At 40.2% G+C, this 17,103-nt stretch overlaps 1 protein-coding gene across 8 annotated transcripts in view; it reads right to left on the bottom strand.

Annotated features, from left to right (window-relative positions):
* The window catches only part of NT5DC1 (5'-nucleotidase domain containing 1), a 231,464-nt gene that overhangs the window by 13,618 nt on the left and 200,743 nt on the right, over positions 1 to 17,103 (bottom strand). Inside the window, exon 12 of one of the 8 annotated variants that reach the window (XR_006289558.1) lies at positions 13,208 to 13,270. The exons of 6 other annotated variants lie outside the window; for them this stretch is intronic. Coding sequence is in view for 1 of the 2 variants with exons in the window: in XM_043542835.1 (XP_043398770.1) it covers positions 13,694 to 13,716 (23 nt within the window). In the remaining variant the exon portion in view is untranslated. Of the gene's footprint in view, positions 1 to 13,207; positions 13,271 to 13,302; positions 13,717 to 17,103 lie in introns of those variants that run through there. One more of the 8 variants, XM_043542835.1, reaches the window with a different exon arrangement.

Here is a 17,103-nt window from a genome sequence, read left to right as displayed (position 1 = left end):
TCACAGGGGCAGTGCCACAGCTGCTATCTAATTTTGCCAGTTTCATAGAATCACGGAAATGTAGGACTAGAAGGGTCCTCAATAGGTCATCTAGTCCAGTCCCCTGCAGGGCTGAGTATTACCTAGATAGTCACTGACAGGTGTTTGCTTAACCTGCTCTTGAAAACCTCCCATGATTGAGATTCCACAACCTCCGTAGATAATTTGTTCTAGTGTTTAACTACCCTGACAGTAAGCAAGTTTTTCCTAATGTCTAATCTAAATTTCCCGACTGCAATTTAAGTCTATTGCTTCTTGTCCTGTCCTCAGTGGATAAGGACAACAATTTATCACCTTCGTCTTTATAACAACCATTTGCGTACTTAAAGACTGTTATCATGTCCCCCTTCGGTCTTCTCTTTTCCTGACTAAATAAGATTTATTTTATTTTTGTGCCTAGCTTAAATTCTAGACAAATTCATTTACAAATACATGTGGTCAAAAATTTCAAATCGGGGTGCCTAAAGTTAGGCTCCTCAATCCATATTTAGGTTTCTAAATATAAATGTCATGAATTTCAACGATATTGAGTTTCTGCAGCTCCTACTGGCTTCAATGGGATTTGTAGATGCTTAGCAATTCTGAAAATAAGGCCAAATGTATATTTAGGTGCCTAACTATGGAATTTTAGGAGTCTTACTTCTGGCAGTCAGGTTTGAACATTTTTGCCAAAATCCAATTTATAATAAATAAACAATTACAAATGAATGCCCTTATAAATCACAGAGATTATAATCAGAGACACACATGAATAAATACATAATGAAATAAAGCCCTGACACGGCCCCACAAACTTCAACCCCCTCTTCTCAAAGAACTCAGGTGAAAAGGTGGGATTTTTTTTTTTTTGTAGACTATACTGGGCTATCCCAGACCAGAGGAGGGAGTAAATTCCAGAATAAAGGGGCCTGGTGTAATAACTGGGTCTTCAAATTTACCCTAATTGTGAGCTCAACTATGAAAAGTGAGTTGAAGTTCATAAAATGTCACAATAACCTATAACAATGAATGTGGAGAAAAGGTGCAAAAGGGAGACAAAAAGACTAGGTTAATCCAAACAAAAAAGCCTACTGATATAATTCAAGGACTGTGTTAAAATCGTGCCTAGTAAACAAGAGAAGTGTGGGACCAGAAATCAGTGACTCAAAATCAGTGTGTCGGAAATGACATCTAATTGGTGGACAAAATAGTGAGGAAGCGGGCTATTCTACTCATCACTTCCTTTTGGGGTCCTTAAAAAGACACTTTGGGGATGAGGAAATAAGGACAGGTGGAGGCAAAACATAGGGGTGCTCTGGCTGACTGAAAGACAAGAGAAGGGGAAGGAGCAAGTCTCATCATCATGGCTGTTACCCCCACCTTCTCCTGGGGCCTTGGACCTTCACTGTTATAATCCTGAGAGATGTACTGACCAGACGGGGCCAGAGAGAGGACTCAGATGACACTGCCACCTCAACTGGCTTTGGCTAAATCCCAAACATCACCAGGGATGTGAAACTTTGTTTCTTTGCCACTCCTGCCACGTGTCCATTTTCTTCTTCACCTTATTTCTTCTTTTTCCTATCCCTCTCCTATTTGCCTTTCTATAAGAGTCTGGATTAGGCTGCCAAGACTGTATATTTTGCAACACTGCTGAAAGCTTGAGATCAGAAAGGCAGCAAAATGTAATGCCCTAAATAGATCGATGCTGGTACAAATTTGCCAGATTTCAGAGTAGCTAATAAGACTGTGTGCTGTGCACGTGTTTTTCCGGGCTTCAGGTGAAAATCAACACTAGAAACAGAGGCTGCATATTCTCTCTTTGCTGTTCTTTTCTTTCCCATTGTGTGTGTATGTTTTTGTCTTGTCTTTTAGGAAACAGGATTGGACTTTAACAATAGCAACAGTTATAGCTCCAGCCCATCTCAACTAACTTCTTCTCTTTTCCCCAAAAGAACAGTTATTACCATCTTTTCTACTATCAAAGAGACTGTCAAATATGGAGGGGGAGAGAACAGGGGGAAGTTCCTTCTAAAAACTCACTCCAGCTACAGGGAGAAGGAACAAGGGATGGTGTTGAAATGAAAGCCTTACTTAACATTTTACATTTCACGTTTTAACTGTTTTCCCCCTTATTTTTCTGTATCTTTAATAAGAGATAAAAATGATGTTTAATGGTGTGTTTGCCATGGCACTAAGTGGGCTGAGGTCTCTGTCAGTTGGAAGACAGGATATTGGGCTAGATGGACCCTTGGTCTGACCCAGTAGTGCCCTTACCAATCGTAAGCAAGCCAATACTAAACAGGACAAAAAGCTGCCTCGGGTAAGCAGCTCCCAGACCCACAGATAACTATAGGAAAGGACATAAGCTGACAAAACCAGAGAGAACAAAAATGAAGGCAAACAACACCACACACTGTAGTACAAATACAGCAGAGAGTACAGGGAGAGAAGAAAAGGGAAACTATTATGAATGAATTCCATAGTGACTGTTTTATTGTATGAGTAACTGTGAACACTCAGGGATATACATTTTCCCACTTTGTTTGAGGCAACAAATCTCTAGAGCCACCCCTGAGAACAGCTGAAGGACAGATGGGTTGAATTTCTAGTCTGCTGATGGCCCAGATTAAATTACTGCCTCTTGGCTCTACTTTTGACAGCTTCCAAAATAACAACAAGTAAAAAAAACAAAAAGCAGGAATTTCTCAGCATCTTTATAATCTACCAGAAATGAAGGATTATAGAGAATTTTTTGACACGTTTACCCTTTGCTCCTTTATCTCCTTCACTTTGGCTGTCAACTTTGAGTCTCTCCCAAGAGTAAAACTGACAAGGAGCAACATGAATGTGACCTCTGTGTGTGTGTGAGGGGGATTATTTTTGGCAGGAAATTTTTTTATCAGCAGGCTCAACCTTATAACTTTGCTGAGATTTGTTGATAAATTAGTTTTTAGAAACAAACACTGAACACAAAAACTTCTTCAAAAGGTAACAAGATGTATAATGGCTTACAACAATGTGATACCATGCATGACATACCCAAAACAATGTATTTTGTGAAAAGGCTACGAGTTAAGGGTAGGATTGTCTATCTACTGCTCACCCAAACACTGGACCAACTTCTCACATGAGGTCACCTACAAGACACCAATAATATTTGTTCATGCACCCACTGCATGTGTAAAACTTATTTTTGTGTATGAAAATGAACATTTGCTTGCATTAAGCATGAACAAGTACTAACCACAGGATAATCTATTCTGCACATTCAAAAACTCATTCGTTCATGCAAATATAGGTTTTGCCTGGGCAACAAATGGAAAGTAAATTTTTGGAGGTGAAAAAAGGTACCCACATTTGAAAACATAGCCCTTTGTGTTAATGAAAGTTATACTGTGCATAAATGGGATAGTCTTACCCATTACCACTAGTATAAAAACCATCAATTTATGTATAGCAAAAACAGGAGGGAACCTGCAGTTCTATTCCTGCCACTTCTTCCTCTCCCTCCCCCCCATTATGCAATATTTTAGTATTTCCTTGTTTGGGTAAATTATGTATTTGTTAAAAAGGTCTGGATTGAGTGTTTTACAAAGTGAAATCTACTTTTTCTCTAAGAAACAGATTTCTCCATAGACTGGGCAGTGAGAGTGAATCTTTCTACATATTGCCCTGCCAACATGTCTCAACCCTGTCCTGATACATAGGTATTGGGTGTAGAAAAAGACCTATTCACTATCCAGTTAATCTCCCTGCCACTGCAATCTACAATTTGTTGTCTAACATTTTGTAGTCTTGAAGTTCCCAAGTAATAGATTTTCCACTTCTTTCCTTGGAAGACTATGCTACAGCTTTACAGTGTATCTATCATAATCAGAAGTTTTTCCAGCTATTCAGTTATTTTTCATAAAACTAGGCCAGTATACATTTGTGCACCACACTAAATAATTTCTCATCCTTAGTGATGTCTACACCTTTGGGGGAAAATACACAAATACACAGACTCTTTTAGCCAAATTACACATATTTAGCTTTTTAAACCTTTTTTTACATAAATCAGTCTTTTCCATTTCCCATTACCATCTGCTCTCCTCTGAACTCTCTCTCCAACGTAATAAATATCTTTCTTGTAATGTATCCAAAACCAAATGCAGCATTCCATGTGTTGTAACACCAGGACCATACTGAGAGTGGTTATTATATCACCTTGTACCATAACATCATGTGTTCATGTGCAAACCCTAAAATTTTAATGGACTTTTTGTAGCCATGTAATACTACAAACTGGTCATTACTATCCACGTGTCTCTCAACATTTTTCTCCCATTGGGGGAAATAATCTGAAACATATATAATCAAATTTGAATCAGTTGCCATTTTTTCAATTAAAACTCATTTCGTAATTTTTTTTGCTAATGTTTCCAATTTTTTTATGTCCCTTTGCTTCCTGACTGGTGTTTGCAGCTCTTCCATCTTAGCATAATTTGAGAATTTCATTCGTGTGCTGTTTATTCACTTTATTAACGAAGCTATCAAATAAGACCAAACCTAGCACCAATCCCTGCAGTATCCCAGCTGACAGCTCCCACAATGAATCCCAATCCACATGCTGCTATTGCTATTCAGAGCAACTGCAATTTATTTTTAAACAAAATATCACAGGACTCAGGATAAAATAATTTACGACAGTCTAAATCTATTACATTAACTGGATTTCTTTGGTTGATGAATTTTGCATTTCTATTTTTAAAAAAAGCCACCCCCCTCCACCTATTTTGTACATTTATAGACGCCAACTATATTTTCATAGGTCACCAGGTTTGTCTGATGAGATGCTCATTGTTCATGTGTGCACTTCCCTCTAGATATCTACTCATTTTTCTCATATTATTTGTTCCATTATTTTACAAGGGGTAAAAGTAAGATGTAAAAGGGATGGTAACAGGCAGGGTGATTTAATTCCTGTATTTATTTATTGTTTAAAATCAGCACTGCTTTTGCATTATGGAAGAGAGAGAGAGAGAGAGAGAGAGACAGGAAATCTGGCTTCAGTTTCTGACTGCCACCCACCCACTTGCTGGATGGCACTGAGAAAATCACAACATCTCCATCCCTCATCTTCCTCCTGAGGTTAATGGTCAGTAAGAAGTAGATCCGGCAGAGACTAATTTTTGTCCTTTCAGCTTAGATTGCCCAAAGGATGCCAGTTAGTGCCCACTGTGATGGTGGTTTGTGCAATGTGAACTAGGAACTGGACTGCAATTTACTTTCATTTTATTATTTATCCAGACGAGGGTTGAGCTAATGAAATCCTCTTTCATCTCACTGTGTTTGCTTAATTGAGAAAAGGGGATAAATTTCTGGGCAAACCAAGAGAAGATATTTTATCATGACTCTATATGTCTCTCTTCTTTACTCCCAAATCAGCTGTGGTAAGTGCAAAGTGCAAGTGAACTGTGAAGAACACTGCTTACTCCGTAACTGTTGCAACTTGATCATTACCATGAACCAACTAACCAACCAATGGCAGCATTCACACATTTTAAGGTCAAACTGTGATAACCTCGTCTGATAACACAGGCCACAGAACCTCACCCAGTCATTTCCGCATTTCCCATACTTAGTTTACTTAGAGAACATGGAGTATCATAGTAATAGTACTGCAAATGCCATGGTAATGATGAAGTTTTGAATTGTGATCACTATAAGTGAAATTCCACTTATTAAGATGGAAAGGTTCATGACAGTGCCTAAGCTCCGCTGCTAATATATTTTAGATCAGTGTTTTTCAAACCGTGGGTTGCGACCCAGTACTAGGTCGAGGCATGTAAAGCACTGGGTTGCCTTGCTCTGGTCAGCACTGCCGACTGGGATGTTAAAAGTCCCGTCGGCGGTGCTCCCAGCTAAGGCAGGCTAGTGCTTACCTTTTCCGACACCTTGCTGCACCCTGGAAGTGGCCAGCAGCGGGTCCAGCTTCTAGACAGGAGGGCCATGGGGCTCCGCATGCTGCCCCCGCCCCAAGCGCTGGCTCCGCACTCCCATTGGCCAGTTCCTGGGAACCGGCCAATGGGAACTGGGGGGAGGAGGGTGCGCCTGTGGGTGTGTGGTCCGCAGTGCCAGGAGAGGCACAAAATCTGCCTTTGCAGTCCTGCTGTACCCCTGACCAGGAGCTGCCCAAGGTAAGCCCGTGTCCCAATCCCCTGCCCCAGCCCTGAGCTCCCCCAAACCCAGAGACCCCTCCTGCACCCCAAACCGCTCATTCTTGTCCCCAGCCCAGATCCCACACCCCAACCCCCTGCCCCAGCCCTGAGATCCCCCAACCCAGAAGCCCTTCCTGCACTCCAAACCCCTCATCCCCGGCCCCTGCCCAGAGCCTGCACCCCCAAGCCCAGAGCCCTGACCCCCTCCCACACCCCAACCCTCTGCCCCAGCCCTGAGCTCCCTCCCACACCCTGAACCCCTCATTCCCAGCTCCATTGGGTTGCGAGCATCAACAATTTTCTTCAATTGGGTCCCCAGGAAAAAAATTTGAAACCCACCGTTTTAGATGATGCCAATGAATACCACATTTATTAAGAGGTTGATAGTGATCTCTGAATCCTTATCAGTCACTGTGTGCCGGTACATCTTACAAACCAGTCAGATCAGAGTCACAGGCTGTTTATTTATTTATTTTTTAAAGTTGTTGGAGTTGCAACCCCATACCCACAGAGAACGAACGAGTATTATTCTGAGTGATTAGTAAAAGATTCAAATAAATGCATAGAAGACAATTATAACCTAATCTAGACACAAGGCCTGTTTGGGTAAACTTAAGTATTAAGTCTCAATCCTTTCTGAGATTTCCTCAGAACAACCTGGTATATTAAACCAAAATAATCTTAAATAAGCTCTGCAGATGGGAAGGTATTTTTCCAATAAAAAACTCAGTCCGAGACAAAAACAGACTTCTTCTGAAGTATACAGAGGAAAGTTATGCATCATTTTGCACTATTGCCCCATATAAGCAAAGCCAACATTTTTTAACCCTGATGCTACAGCAGCGTTCCTCATGGGGAATAGGAAGCAGTGAAGAAAACAGAACTTCCTTCTCCTTTCCTTTTCTGAGGTCAATGCCATTCCAGTCAACAGGGCAAACAAAACTGTCGCAATATTAAATCGTCAACAGCAGGGGGAATTTGTAACTCTACCCAAAAATATCCTCCAGATTATTATACAGAAATCCCCATCAACTATATAGCTACTCCAAAGTACCCTGTAACTGTGGACTTTATTTTGAAAAAACTAAAAATCCTGTCACTCTAACATACACAGGAAATTATTAAATGAGGCAATCACTCAGGAAGGCCTTAGAAAGGTTAATCAAAATTCTGAATAGTGGCAAGTCCTGAAACCATTTACCCATACCGTAAGGTTTTATCTCCATTAGTATAGTATTATACAGATAGGGACAAATCCTCAGATGATGTAAAGGGTCACAGTTCTAATGGAGCTATGATGAAGGTTTACAACAGTTGACAATCTGCGCCATACAGTGCCACCTTTGCTTAGATTTAAATATTGTTGAAGAAAAATGTGGAAAATATTCCATTTTTAAATAAAAATGAGTTTGAAGACAAAAGTAGTAAACGGTGTTACTGGAATAAGAACTCTCATGCTTAGCTGAACTGTCATTGCAGAATGAGGGAACTTCCAAATGATCTTCTGGGAGCTGTATGCAGTGTTGCTGTTGCTGTGTTGATCCCAAGATATTAGAGACAAGGTGGGTGAAGTTATATCTTTTATTGGACCAACAAAATTAGTCCAATAAAAGATGCTACTTCACCCGCCTTCTCTCTCTACTGGAAGTAGTCTTTCTACATGTAAAATATAGCATTGATGGGTCTTTTCAAACACCAAACATCTTCACTGCCATGAATTAGAGGAGCTACTTCTGTTTCATGACACTCACAGAACTGTAGCACTCCAGTGGCAAAAAGCAAAACCAAAACCAGAAATGGATTTATCTGATGTCAATTATTTTTCATCAGCAGGTTCCAGTGCTGATTTTCTAAACAGGAGATCAGGTGTCTGCCCTGTTAAAACAAAGCTTCTGAAACACTGAAGTCAGCAAGAGTGACTGTCTATCAGCTATGACAGTCCCCAGTGCTGCATACTCACCCTTATATTGAAGAGTAAAAAAGGAGGGGGAGAGAGGACAAGGGGGGAAGCAAATCAAGTTTCCTAGCAGTTAAGGAAAAACATGCCAGGTGCAAATGAAGTACTTCCTAATTTTTTAATGAATCAAAACACAAAGAAATTGAAGAAAAAAATGTTTTGTCACCCTCCCTGAAGCGATATGCAGGCTAGAAAATATCACTGTGGATTTTCATAATCAATGTGTAAGTATCCTTTGAAAGATATGTGCTACTTATATGGCTCTCATCACCTCAGTATTGAATGTCTCACAATAAGTAATGGATTATATCCTCAACATCCCTATTACATACTGAAGTGCTGTTATCCCCATTTTACAGATGGGGAAATGAGGCCCAGAGTAGGTTAAGGCCCAGATCCTAAGTGCCTAAATCCTTTTGAAAATTAGATGTAGCTTCCTAAATCAGTTAGGCGTTCCAACACTGCCTAAATACCTTTAAAAAATCTGAGTCCAAAGGCAGGTCCACACTGCCACTGAAGTCTATCTAACTTACATCGCTCAGGGGTGTGAAAAAGACACTCTCCCCTGAGCAATGCAAGTTACAGCAACCAAAGTGCTGTCCACACCAGTGCTATGTCGGCAGGAGATGCTCTCCCGCCAACAAAGCTTCCGCCTCTCATGGAGGCGGAGAAATTATGCTGATGGGAGAGCGCTTTCCCGACAGCATGCAGTGTCTCCACCAGGCGCACGATAGCGGCGCAGTTGCATTTATGTAGCTGTGCCGATGTAGCGCTTCTAGTGTAGACCTGCCCTAAGTCACACTAGAAAGTCTATAGCTGAGGTGGAAATCAAACAGGTCACATGAGTCCCATTACCTACTAGACCATTACTCCCAAATTTGCTGAACACAATGGAAATATTTGAAACACTGCCTGGAGTCACCTGGCTTGTACAGAGAGCAGGATGGTATGCTTAAAGCACAGGTGATAGCAGAAATGCCTGCTTCCCATTGCAATTATCTGCAACCACCCTCCTCACAGCAGAGACACTCTTCTCCAGAACCCTAATTATGCACTTCCCCAATGCAGACCCCACAATTTAACACCCATTTACTCACCTTTCCATCCCAGGCAGACACCCCCCATTTTGTCTCCTCCAATTTGAGCAGGCAAGCGTTCAGCCTTATTTTCCCCACTTAAGTGCTGGTCCTGGGTGCAGGTATGTTCCTCATGCAGTTGCATTTGCTGGTGTGTTCCCTATTTAGGGCAAGTATCCCAAGGCTCGTCCCAAATATGCCTAGCTGTCTGTTGCTCCTCTCTGAAATGCTGATGCCAGACATGTTTTGGCTATCGGATGCTCCACAATCCATAGTACAGTATTATGCTAGGTTCTCACACTTCAAGGAGAAGACAACGACCAGCCAGCAGCAGAAAGGTAGAATTGCATGGGAGTGCAGTCAAGTGGCAGGAGATTATTAAAATGTATACCAGCCAGGCAAAAATACAGACTATTTATCAGTCAGGACAGGATATCTTCAGCATTCAAAGCACCCTGGGTGAGTCCAGCCTGAACATGATACCATGTTTTGGTTTGGATGTCTCCTTTTGACATGGAATGCAAGACAACAAAACACGGAAATGGCCTCGTGATGGGATATGGAAATAAGACTGACAGCTAAGCAGAATGCCCTAACCACCATATGTAGCTTCTGTTTTTCTCTCCAAAGATGTACTGTGGGGAAAAAGGTGGAATGGCCAAGGAGCAGGCTGGTCCAAAAGGAACATTCTCCCTCACACTTTCCATCTCCTATGTAATTCAAATTCTGTGCAAATGAGGAGGTTTAGTTAAGAGATAAATTTCTTCAGTACATTTCTTGTTTGGGATATATACCAATGAAAAGAGGAACTGAAATTAACTAAAACAACTAAATATAGAATAAAATGAGTCAAACGAAAATGATAAAATAGCATTCTCTTAAAGATCTGTATCATAAAAAAAAAGCATGGAGAGAGGAAAGTTCTTTTAAAATCTTGCGTTTTTCTATCTTTATATGGCTTTAAATACTTGAATGAGTCAGCCTATAGAACTGCCTAACAAGGTTTTAATGGCACACACTAAAAACTCAACGGCAGTCACAAAAGCAGTGTCTGAGCGTCGAGAAAGTGGGGGAAAATGAAGTTGCAGGTTTGAAACCTAAGGCCAGGTCTACACTTGGGAGGCTTTGCAAGAACACGACACTGACACAGTGCTCCTTGTATGGTTTTCCAACTCATACCAGCAAAAGAGTGATATAGATTATTTCAGCCCATCCCCAAGGAAAATAACCTATACCAGCAAATGCACTGTTTGTCAGTAGAACTGCATCTATGCTAGGACCTTTTGCCAGCACACCTCATTGCACCCCTGACTGACATACAAATGCTACAAAATACTATAACCCCCTGCTGCAAAAGACTATAACCTGGCCTAAGTAAGAGTTTCACTCTTCCATGGGATTGTTAGTGGACTTTGTCCTGCTGTATCAAATGCTGGAGATGGATGAAGCTGGAGAAACTGCAAGCAGACAATCTGTAAACTTCAGGTAGGATGCTGTGCAGATGCAGATTGATAGTTAACTTCTGTTCAAGGGCCGGAGCACAGGTAGATGGCAAAGTGGTATACAGGAATGAATGTCCAGGGGGCTTGCGGGAAAGAACTGGAGGACCATAACATCTAGATTGCTGTGACTGCCTGTGACTGTATATTTTTATTGCAGTTACCTCAGAGTATCCATACATGTTAAAAGGAACCTTGGGTTCTTCCCTTCAGCTCAGGGAGTGGTGGCTGCCTTGCCTTGCAGCATCGATAGAGGCTGTGGATGTGTGAACACAGTGCATGTTAAGGGGAAAAACTGTAACTGAGCATGAGTTAAGTCTGCAGTGAAGACTTAATTGTAGAAAGTAATTGTAACAGAATGGCAGACCCTGTCAGCAGGAGTTGGGACCCTGCAGGTGAATGCGGATTGATTCTTATTCACTGATTGGGGCAGATGTGGTTCATTAATGCTACCCTGGATATAAGAGAAGTAGGAGTAGACTGCTAGGTTGGGACTGAGAAGCCATAAACGGAGAAATCCTAGACAAGAGCCATGACTGGGAGAAGCTTTGTCCTGGAGTTATTTTGCGTTATCTTGTTAATCAAGGAGGGGTGGGCTGCACACCAACCCACAGTATGTATGTTCTATGATAGGACAGGATAAAGGCTGTAACCATTCCCAGTAACATTTTAGGATACTGAGAAAAACAATTCTTCAAGTCTGGTTAAAAAGATATGCACCATCCTACAGCTCTGGGATCCAGTCAGGACCCAATTACAGCCTGAAAATGAAATTATACTGACTGAGTTGAAGGATAACATTAACGTGGAAATGACTGAGTGGTTCTCCCTCCTTAATGATTTGCCCATATGTTTACCCCTTTTATCTTTTAGAGGTGGCTATGCTTTGACATGTCACAGTGCAGGAGAAAGATTTCAGGAACATTTCTGTTAGTTGGCGAGGAAGTAATCTTTAGGGTTATGCATGATTTGACAAGACCTCCAGGGGTACAAGTCAATACATCTATATGGGGCCAAAAGGATTTAATAAATGATAATACAAACAAAAGGAAACCTACTGTTTATGTTCAAAGTAATTCTCAAAAAATCATACCACTAGCTCAACAATTTTCTTTAATAAGGTGACCCAAAGACTCTTTACAAGCCAGTTTTAATTTACATTTGCTTTTATGAAAAAGCACTTTCTTGTGGTTTTCAGCACTAGTTTTCATTTGAGGAAACATTTATTTTCTTTTAAATAGTAATCTTCAGTTTTGGCAATCTTTATATCTCTCAAATCAAGACTAGAACTAGATTCCTGCCAATTCAAAACAGCTATACATCACAGCTGATGTTTTTCAGTTCAGATGCATGCAAACAACGCTTCAGAGCAAGATATTGGCAATATATTTAAAACACTCATCCTCTCTGCAGCAATGTCTCTTTGATGCCAATTTATCCACTTGTAGGAAAACCCGCACAGAAACATCAGAAATTTGAAATGATCCTGTTCACTAAGCATATCATGTAATTTATTTTAAAAAGGCCTTTCTTCCCTCAGTACTTCCATTATAAAAAATAATCTTTCAGGATTTTCCGTGGAAACTACTACTGTAGCATTCAAACATAAGAAAGGTCTAAATTTGCACAACCTTTTTTGAAAGTTAGGTACAAGGCAATACTGTAGAGAAGCATTCTATCTTTGTACTTGGAGACTAAAAAATATACAGCTGAACTTCACTAACCTGCACTAATGACTGGGATACACTTCAGATTAATGGATTCTGCCAATGAACGAGCAATATATTTATCTAAGTATTTACGGGGCCTTCACATTGCAGTAGCTGAGCAAGTACAGGATTGTAACCCCATTGCAGGCACTGGAAAGACTCCCATTAATTTCAATGGACCTTAAGTGAAGAAATTTAATTGAAAAACATAGAACGAATGCCTCATAATATGTACTTTGTTTATCTGTTTAACTGTAATTTAGTCTTAATTATTCATGATACATTTCTGAGTATACCAGTAAATAAATGGTAAAATTAATGACTTCTTAGCAATATGAGATCTCTCTAGAGTACTCAGCTATTAAATATTTTCTGAAGGAGGGATGTGGGATGGTTACTTTTTGATGCAAAATATAGAATTGTGCAGATGTATGAGGTGCAATTTAGAAGAGTTCTGCTATACCAGGCACATCTGCCTTTCGCTTCCTATCGCACCCATAATTTGCAGCTCTAAGCAGAAACATGAGCTTCTCTGACATGGTACAGTGGTAATTTTATCATCACATTTATACAATAAGCAGAGTGACCCCCCCTAAGCCCCTTGCATATTTTGGGAGACAGAATATACCCCCTTCGGCATCTTTAAAGAGATGGCTTTGACAAATTATACCACCAACTGTGATCTTGCTCTTCCATCAGTTAATTGCAATAATGATAAGATATGAAGGAATACTTATGCACTTACATGGGCACAGCATGACTGGATTTTAGATGGTTTGTTAGATTTCCAAACATATGCATTATCCTCCTAAACCCAAATGAGAATGGATTTGAAATGTGTGTCTGAATATAAAATAATGTTTGCATTTCAAAAGAACAGCTATAAAAGGTAAAATAAAGGTTACACCCAGAAAATATCTAGATTTTCCACTAATTTTTCTTTAAACCACACCTATTTTAAAGCTTCCAGGTGGCTCACTCTCTTGTTCCTTGTCTGTAGCAGTACTCTCAACCTCAAACATTCAAAAGTTATGAGACAGGCTCCAAAATCTTGAGATTGGCCTAAATTCTGAGATTTTGTAAAAACTAATAAATGTTCAGTTCTTTTTATTTGGCTTCTAGGCTTGGGGCCTTTAGGTTTCACATTTTCAAGCTTTTCTCTGCAACCATGAGAGCTAGACATTTTTTAAAAAGATTGAGTGAGAGGACTCAGTCTCAGACTCTTATATAATCACAGGATTCCAGGAGCTGGAGCTATAAGAAAAACATCAAATATAGGGAGATTCACAATGAAATCATGACAGTTTAACACACTGCTGTAGACCTGGGGATCAAGAAAAATATTAGTCTCCTGATCAACTTAAAAACAGTGGCATTGGCACAACTAATGGTTTGGCATTTAGTGGCTTTTTGAAATAAGAAAATACTTCACTTGAAAGTAATATATTGTTTAGATCTGACATCCTCCATATATCATACCGGCTATTGTTGATGGACTAGCTACACTGAACAGGACATGTATATATTTAAATGGATAATGGGTAACAATCAAAAGACAACAGCAAAAAGTGAGAATGAGAGACCACTCACACCACACAGGATGTCGGAGCCATATTTTCTAAGTGACTGAAACACAGCCTCTGAAAAAGGAGGTGATATTTTACACACCCAGGTTTATGCAAAACCTCAGATGTGCAAACCCTCTAATCTGTATGTACAAACTGGCATGCAAAGCTGTACATATAATTCCGGAGGCTGCTTTTGAAAATATGGCCTGCACCATTCTTCTATTTGGAGACTGTGAACAGAAACTGAGGGAGATTGAAATTGAGGAAAGACACAAAGACAGAGCACTGACTGGAGAGTTGGCCTCCTGGTTAAGGGACTTGACTGTAAGTCAAGGTATCCAGCTCCTATTCTTTTCCCAGCCTCTCACTTTCTGTGAGACCACAGGCAAGTCACTTAACCTCTGTGTGATTCAGTTTCCACATCTTCAGAATACTTCCCTACCTACTAGGGAAGCAAGTGAGAATTAGCTCATAGAAGTGATTTCAGCCCCTTTGATCTGAGCTGCTATATAAATATAATTATTTTTGATCTCAGATCCCCTTTACTTGATCAAAGGTACAATTCAGAATGTAACTCACCTATTTAATTAAGACTTCCTTAAAAATGCTTAAAAGTCAAGATGATAATATCTTAAAATAACTCTTATTTGGCCTTTCACAGTTTAAGTTTCATTGCAAATTGAAGTAGATACATGGGGCTCACCACATAATACGGGTTTTTTTTGTCCTCTGGACAATTCTAACAATAGACAGTGTTCTTTGTTTTATGATTAAGGAATAATAAGACAGGTGTCCTATTTTAAGAGGCAATGATCATATCAGCAAAATCCAAAGGCAGAGAATATTTTCTTTTTTAACCAATGAGCAAACCCTTGTACTGCTCTACAGGGAGAGAATGAGGTTTAGGGGTTAGAGCCCAAACTTCTGAACTGAACTAAGAACAAACAATCCAGATTATCGCCGAAGAGAATGGGATGTTCATACTATTATCTGCTGTCATTTTCAGCCAAATGATTGGAGGAGCAACCAAAGATGCTCCACATTGAAGCTGGTACAAATGATTGGAGACAGAATGGAAAAAAACAAAAGTTAACTTGATTAATTAAAGTTAACATCTTAACACACACATACACACACACAGAGCACAGCCAGGCTGGAAACACACACACACACACACACACACACCTTAAAAAGCTAGTTTGAAAAAAAGGGAAGAGTTGAAGGGAGAGGAAACAAGGATGGGAGGTATCTGAATCTGGAAGGAAATGTTTTAAGTAACATTTTATTTATACATAATAAAAATACCTAGCAATTCCTTCTTTACAGCTGGGGAAACTGAGGGTAAATGCTACTGAGTCAGTGGGCGTGTCTACACCACGGTAAAAACCACATGGTACCAAGTCTCAGAGCCCAAGTCAGCTGACTTGGCCTTGCAGGGCTCTGGCAGTGGGGCTATAAAATTGCAGCACAGATGTTCAGGCTCAGGTTGGAGCCTGGACTCTGAGACCTTCTCCCCTTGCGGGGTCTTAGGTATGTCTATTGTGATTAAACACCTGCAGCTGGCCTGTGCGAGCTGACTCGAGCTCGAGCTAAGGGGCTGTTTAACTGAGGTGTAGATGTTTGGGATTGTGCTGGAGCCTGGGCTCTGGGACCCTGTGAGGGGAGCAGGTCCCAGAGCTTGGGTCCAGCTGAAGCCCGAACGTCTACACCACAATTCAACACCCTCTTAGCCCGAGTGCTGTAATACCAAGTCAGCTGGTATGGGCCAACTGCTGTTTTTTAATTGCAGTGTAGTCAGGAGTTTAGACCTTAGGCTCTAGCCAGAGCACGAAAGTCTACCCTGCAATTTTATAGCCTCGCAGCCCAAGCCCTGTGAGCTGAGTCAGCTGACCTGGGCCAGCCATGGCCATGCCATGGGTCTTTTATCGCAGTGTAGACATACTCAGTATCACAGCCAAGCTTAGAATTTAGAATTTCTGTCCCCATTGTTGAACTCACACCATGTCTGTCATTTAAAACCTCAGTATCTCTGAAAGTGAGGATAGTGAAGTAAAAAGAACAATGATTTTTATTTATATAGAAAGATAGCTATATCAGAGTATTATTATTATAAAATGGGGATAGAGATGAAGCAAAACTCTTTCTGAAGGAGATATAATGACACCATCACTGAAAGATGCCACCAGACTATTTTCTTCAGCAAAGTACTCATTTTACCCATTAAAACATACAACTAGCTTTATATTTTGATTGTATGGGATAAAGCAAAAGCTCTCACAGCAGCACCTACTTTAAAAGACCTTTCCTATAAACACTCTTTGATAAATGGCTCTTATAATGTAGCTATTTTGCTAACTGAGTACTGAACCGTTTACTTTTACATGTGTAAAATCTTTAGGTGTAACTCCTAAAAGGCATAGTAGAGCTGGTCAAAAACTGAACACCTATTTTGATCAGAAAAATTGAAATTTCAAAGTTGGTGTGTTTGGAAAACTTTGAAACAACAGCCACATTTTTTTTCCAATTTTTTCGTGGTTTGCCCAATTATTTTAAAAATTAAAAAATGAAAAAACACATTACGGAAAATCTTCATTTACAAAAACCCTGTTATCGATAACATATTCAATAGGGTTTTTCACGAAAATTTAGAACCCCAATGGCTTTTGCGATAAAATGTAAAATTTCAACAATGCTGACAATTTTTGATGGAAAATTTTGTTTTGGTAAAAAAGGTCATTTTTTTAAAGGAAAAAAATTGTTTAAAAGTATCAAACAATTCTACTAAAATATTGTCCCTGTTCTGGATATAATACTCAATACTATTTTTAAAACAGTACACAAGTTTCTGGCAGGGTTGCCCCTTCAGTTTGCCCTCTACTGGCCCGATGTAGTATTGCAGAATCCTTACCTCAGTTTCCCCCAGACTTTTGGCCTATTCCAGCTGCAAGTGTCCTGTCCCTCCAGCCAGACCACTCTAGAAAGCCCTGCTCCTTCCAGGGAGGCAAAATTCTTTACCGAAATCCAACCAAAAATGTAAAAACTAAATCTTTAGCCCCACCAGGCTCAGCAGGCC

Source organism: Chelonia mydas, chromosome 3 (assembly GCF_015237465.2).
Source record: "Chelonia mydas isolate rCheMyd1 chromosome 3, rCheMyd1.pri.v2, whole genome shotgun sequence".
In the NCBI taxonomy this organism is placed as follows: Eukaryota; Metazoa; Chordata; order Testudines; family Cheloniidae; genus Chelonia; species Chelonia mydas.
Note: the sequence above shows the minus strand (reverse complement) of the source record. Positions and strands in the feature narration are given on the sequence as shown.